Source organism: Pyrgilauda ruficollis, unplaced genomic scaffold, assembly GCF_017590135.1.
Source record: "Pyrgilauda ruficollis isolate IOZ18807 unplaced genomic scaffold, ASM1759013v1 scaffold2, whole genome shotgun sequence".
Lineage (NCBI taxonomy): Eukaryota > Metazoa > Chordata > Aves > Passeriformes > Passeridae > Pyrgilauda > Pyrgilauda ruficollis.
Genome location: NW_024519206.1, coordinates 9640070 through 9646424, shown reverse-complemented (window position 1 = coordinate 9646424; position 6355 = coordinate 9640070). Strand labels below are relative to the sequence as shown.

General features: G+C 39.1%; 1 protein-coding gene across 1 annotated transcript in view; it reads right to left on the bottom strand.

Moving 5' to 3' along the window:
• Positions 1–475: 475 nt before the first annotated feature.
• ABCB5 (ATP binding cassette subfamily B member 5) overlaps positions 476–6355 on the bottom strand; it is a 34294-nt gene continuing 28414 nt past the window's right edge. Inside the window, exons 26-29 of the mRNA XM_041466539.1 lie at positions 4267–4464; positions 3141–3347; positions 2031–2177; positions 476–1508 (exon numbers count right to left, since the gene is read on the bottom strand). Coding sequence (XP_041322473.1) covers positions 1311–1508; positions 2031–2177; positions 3141–3347; positions 4267–4464 — 750 coding nt within the window. The 3' untranslated portion in view covers positions 476–1310. The remainder of the gene's footprint in view (positions 1509–2030; positions 2178–3140; positions 3348–4266; positions 4465–6355) is intronic.

Genomic DNA, 6355 nt, shown 5'->3' with positions numbered 1-6355 from the left:
TGATACCGGAAAATAATTGAAATGAGCAAAGGAGATGGTAATTACTGTAAATTTGTCTGCTACAATCTGGAAATTATAAAGTATTGCAGGTTGCTCCAGGCTATAAATCCTAACCCAAAGCCACGTGCAAAGCCTTGGAAAATTGAAATGCTGCAATTGGGTTTAGCCAAAAAACCCCAGCTGCTGAGTCACTCTGACTACACAGTACATATTCTTCAACAGTTAAAGGATGTATTGCAACACCCTGAGGAATACATCAGAGGAATAAAAAATTATTAAAGCACATGTATAAACAAGTTTTGCCAGCGCTCAAAAAAAAATCTTTGAAATTATTCATAGAATAATAAACTCATTTAGAATGGCAAAGACCTTTTAAATTATCAAGTCCAAATGTTAATTTAACACTATCAGGTCCACTACTAAACCATCACCCTAAGTACTATGCCTATTAAAAAGAAAGAAACTTACACTGAAAACAATTTCCCTTTTTTTATTTTAAAGAAAATCTGTTTACATGGCTGACAGGAATCCACTCCAATAGCTCCCTACAAAACCTTTGAAATTATCTGGATGGATACAAAGAATGACTAAACTATGTTAGGTCAGCATTTGAAAAAATACTAAACAAAACAATGATATCTTTTATGCAGTTTATTTTGATATGGAGAGGTTGTAACTATTATAATTACTGTCTGAATTAGAGTATTGAATATCCAAGAAATGTGTGAAGCACAGTAATATGAGAAATGTGGCATAAAGTAGGGAAAACAACCAAACCCATACATCAACATCCTTCTCTTTTTTTTTTTTTTTTGGAATCTCAGTTTTCAGTAAGAATTGATAATCATCTTTAACAAAAGAAGACTTTATGACTTCATCTGGCTGGTGAAGAAACCCGAACAGCAATCACAAGCTTGTTGTTTGTCCATGATGCTTAACTGCTGTCATGCTCTGTTACCGCCTTGGTGTGGCAGCTGCTGTGGGCCAGAGTTTGGGGGGACAGGGAGAGCAGGGTACCCACCTGAGCTGTGGGTCTGACACCCTCCAGAGCATGTGACACACCAAACTGCTCAACATTCAGTCTCTAGGACTCCTCTGTGCACCTTCTGTGACCCAGCACTGGGCATGCACTGCTCATCCCCACGGACGTGTGGGCCAAGGGCTACACTGGATACAGCAGCCAGGCTGCAACACAGCTCCTGCTCGGTCAGCACAAACACAGCCACAGTAATCCCCTGCAGAGATTTTAATGTCTTCCCATAAAAAAACCAAAACAAAATAAAAAAACCCCAACAACTGAGCAAGTAGTGCTAATTAGAGACTTGTGCATTTACAAGGGCATAGTAGTGTCCTTCCTTGGCCAGCAGCTGGCTGTGGGTGCCCTGCTCGACCACCCTGCCGTTCTGGATCACCACGATGATGTCGGCTGTCTGCACGGTGGACAGGCGATGAGCGATGACGATGCAGGTCCGACCTTGCCGGGCGTTATCCAGAGCTTTCTGGACAATCTGTCCACAGAGAACACGACAACACTGTTAGCACCTGAAAAGTCTTCCCTTGTCCTAGGAACTACCTTTGATTTCTCACTCATCACCTGAATACATGCCCCACAGATATACACGTCAGTGTACACAGGACACCTTTACTCAACAGGATTTCCCACTGACGTCAGTGAGCCTGATCAAACAAATGTGAGACATGGAGAAGTGGGTTCTTGGGCTTCCAGCTTGGGTCAGAACACAAATTCAGTATTTACCATCAAATACATTTGATAGGAAGACAATTAAGGAGTATCAGATTAATGTGGAGTTTTATACTTAAAGTTTCAGGTTTTTCTACTTTTTATTCAGTAAATAGAAACATCTTTCTAGTATAGTTCAATTCAAACTTTTCAGGTGGAAAAGCTATTATCATACACCTAACTTGTTTCACAATTGAGAATTTGTAGCATGTTTGCTTTAATTTATTCTGCAGAAAGCAACTAGCCATGTACATAGGCATAAGTATTTCACATCATAATCATTTTTCACCTTTTCACTTTCCGTGTCAAGAGCAGAGGTAGCTTCATCCAGAAGCAGAACAGCAGGATTACGAACCAGAGCACGGGCAATTGCTATTCTTTGTTTTTGACCTCCAGAAAGTTGTGTCCCTTTCTCACCCACCCGTGTATTATATTTCTGGATGTTAAAAAATAAAGAAGATCACCAGTGAATACTATTAGAGAAGGAAGGTTGGAAAAGTAAAATTTGGCTGTAAATTTAATCTCGAAAGAAAGAATAGTGCAAGTGGTTTTAAGAAAGCTAAGGCTTTATAAACATCTCTAACAAGAGAGTTATGTATCCATCTCTAACAAGCAGTTATATATACAGCCACACATATTCATACCCAGTCTGAAAATTTACTCCCTCAAAGGCTGGAATAGATCTTGAATGGTACCAGCAGTGAGGTATCCAAAGAGTGTATGACCATAAGATTAACTAAGAATTTAATTCTTACTGATATATACACAAAGAATTTGAAGTTACATTGCTTGTGAATTAAGAATCTCAAACATTATTAGTAGTAATGAAAACAAAATATTTCTCAGCATTATTGCGTGAGTTTTAGGTACCCAGAACTACAGTGAAAACAAGTTATCAAAGCATTTTTTCTTGTTAGAACCAAATTCTTGTCAGGCATGAAGGTCAAATGCCATGCCAGTCACTTTTGATTTACTGCCCCTTTGTGTATTAAGAAACACTCCCTGTGCATATCCATTCAATTAGAAATAGACTGCTTTCTTTTACTATTTTTTTTTAGAAAAATGTATTTATCAGAGTAACTTGAAGAGTTTCTACTGTCAAAGGAAAAATATATAAAAAAACTATTATGAGTGCTTATACATACACCATCCTCTCATTTCCCTCTCCCCACCTCCCCTTCATCCCCAAAATATTCTGGGTTGTCTACCATTGTAATAATGAAAACATTGGCTTTTTTTTTTTGAACAAACTAAAAAGGATTTTAAGCTTGAAACACACTCGCAATTTAAAACACAAAGACTACTATATTAGGGGAAACAAAAGTGAGCACCACCTTGATATCTCTATATCATTCCAAAAATATGAGCTCACTGTGAAGAGAACATCACTGTCTCTTACCTCTGGCAGTTTTTCAATGAAGGCATGAATATTTGCTGCTTTAGCGGCTTCTTCAATTTCCTCCTGACTAACCACCCTACTGTTGTCTCCATATTGGATATTTTCAGCAATGCTGCAGTCAAACAAAACGGGCTCCTGTGACACCAGGCCCAACCTGGACCTCAGCCATTGTAAATGCAGAGATTTGGTATCAAATCCATCTGCTAGCTAGAAAAAGCAACAGAAACATGATGCCAAGCTGGCTGCTGATCTCATCCACACATATCTGCTGTAAACAGGAAACGTGAATTCTAAGAGAAGCCCTTTATGTGTTATTTTACCAGATGCAATCAAGTAGATTTTTTTGCATGCTAAATGGAAAAAGAACCAGCAGAATATACAAAATATTTTCCTGCATTGGTTTTTAATTTTGTGTAGTTTTGTTTCCATTTGCTAGCAAGCAGAAACAACATGCAGGTAACAGGTTCTTAAGGTCCTTCCAGCCCTACTGACCACAGGAAGCATCAGGAAGCTCATGGGAAAGCCTGCCCCTTAAGAAGCTGAACACAACAATAAATATTCTCAGCCACAGGCCTTTCAATCTTACAACCTCCAAAGGAGGTTTCTTTCCACTTTTTATACCCATTAACAAGGGTTGCATCAAAAAGCCCATTGGGACCACCTGATGGTGATACAGTAAGATCTATATGAGATTACATTTGAGTTATCTGAAGCATGTATCTGTGTCCCTAATGTGTTAGTTCACATCAGCAAGAACATCTGCACACTGACAAGCAAGACACATTAGTGTTATGCCCCAGTCTGACCAGGGTGAGGAGCCTTGGGGAGGAAATGCAGTCAGACCTGATCATTCCTTTCCCAGGTGAGATCTGTGATCTGAGGATGCACACTGTGCCAGCATGGATGCCACAGCTGGTACACGCGGGCAAATGCACAGGGCAGGCAGTGACAGGGGTATGGGGGATTGTATACAGATCCACTGGAGGCACAGCCTCTAACTCACACCTCTAAAAAAAGGCATCTCAACAGAGGGACTGCCAGGCTTGTCAAAAGCCTCTGAAACCTTGGAAGATAAAGAGTTCTGTAGATCAAATTACTATTAATAGCCACAGAAGTCTATTCTTACCACTTGTCCTTCCACAGGGTCATAAAATCTCTCCAAGAGCTGAATGGATGTGCTTTTGCCACAGCCGCTGCTTCCTACTAATGCCAGAGTCTGTCCTTTTTTAACTTTCACATTGAGTCCTTGCAGAACCTGAACTTCTGGCCTTGTTGGATATACAAAATGGACGTTTCTGAATTCAATGTTACCTTCAAAATGGCTCTGAAAAGCAGCAGAGAGTTCACATGCTCATATTAACATTTAGTAGCCTTAACTATGACAACACTTGTGAATACTTGGTTATTAAAGTGAGAGATCCAAAAAAGTTTGGGAAGGTGTTTTTGAAAGTGCTTTTGAAATTCTTTTAAATGACATATTGGACTGAGCATAGCATCACTAGTTATAGGATGATCTGTAAGTCACTACATCCTTCTGAGAAGTTTTCTGCATCTCTTGTGTCTATTTTTCACTTCATCTTTGAAAAAAGTATCACAGAAGCACAGAATAAGCTGAGGTGTAAGGGACTCTCCAGGATCAAAGTCCCACTCCTGCACAGTATCATTCCCAAGAATCATACCATGTGCCTGAGAGCACTGTCCATCCAAACACTTCTTGAACTCTGTCAGGTTGATGCTGTGACAGCTTCCCTGGGGAGCCTGTTCCAGTGCCCAACCACCCTCATAAGAAAAGTAGAAAATATCCAGATTTTTCATTTCTAATACATTTAACTGAGATATTTCTATTTGGGATATAAATGGTATCATTTGCTTTCCCGATCTTACCCTGCAGGTAGCACAATTTGAACAAATGTAACACAAGGTCAAAATCAGAGATTAAGATAGCAGAGCTAAGTCCTTCAGTACGTTATTCATGAGCACAAAGGACAAGCTGTGTTTAAAAAAGCAGTGTTTGTTAATTAGACATCCTAGGCAAGTTGATATTTAAGCACAAGTGGAAGAAAGGAGCAACGTGCCAAGGCTGTCCTGTTCTTTGGGGTATGAGCCAGACCCCAGTACATGCCAGAAGCACCACTAATATGATGCTCTCACAGCAGGTAATAGCCTAATTTGATGGACTCAAACATTTGCTTTGCTAAGTCACAGGCATCACTGGCAGTTAAGGCCAGTCTACACTAAAAATATTTTCACTTAAGTTTTGTTTTACTGGAGACCTTCTGCCAAGACTTGCAATGTCTGTGTCAGAGAACCCTGGTTCAAGAAAATATGCAAGCATGGTCAGAACTTTAAAGGCTGAAAATCCTCTATATAAGCTTGAAGTTATAGAAAACTGGATTATGGCTTCCTGAGTAGGAGCTACCATCTAAACCTACATGGGAAGTTAATTTTAAATTTAGATGAATCTGGATCTGCCACTGTAATTCTTTCCAGAACATGTACATTGAAAGCAGTACATGCAGAAATTTGACAAGTGTTGAGGTCAGGCTCCTTTATGACAATTTTGGTTTAGAAGCCAGGCTCATTGGGGAATTTTTGAGTGTTTTCTGATTTTTACTTTTTATTGTTTTTTGCTTGTTGTCTTTCCTACCGCAAATTTAGAGCAAACTAAATTATTCATTAAGCTTGTTTTGCCTTCACAAGAGCACATTTTTAATTGTAAAAGTTGCCACAGATGGAATAGGATTGCTTTTGGCAAAGTTCCTGTCTGTAAATGAACTAATCTCTCTTATTCACATAATAATTAGAAAAATGCATTAGTATTTTATATCTCCTATAAACAAAGACAACAAAACTTTTATTGGAAGTGACATTATCAGTGTTTTCCTGAAGCCATTTACACTGTGAGTCAGTAGAATGAAAAGTATTTTTTTTAATAATTTAGAGAAAAACTACCTTAAAGGCCATACACTACTGTCTGAAACCCAGAAATAATATGGTCCCTAAATAAGTCAGTACCACTATTTATATAGTGTCTGTCTTTTGACAGAACCATAGAATGGTTTGAATTGGATATGGCCTTAAAGAACATCTAGTTTCAACCCCTCTGCCATAGGCAAGGACACCTTTCACTGGACCAAATTGCTCAGAGATCCACCCAGCCTGGCCTTGAAAACTTCCAGAGATGGGATATCCACAGCTTCTCTGGGCAATTCATT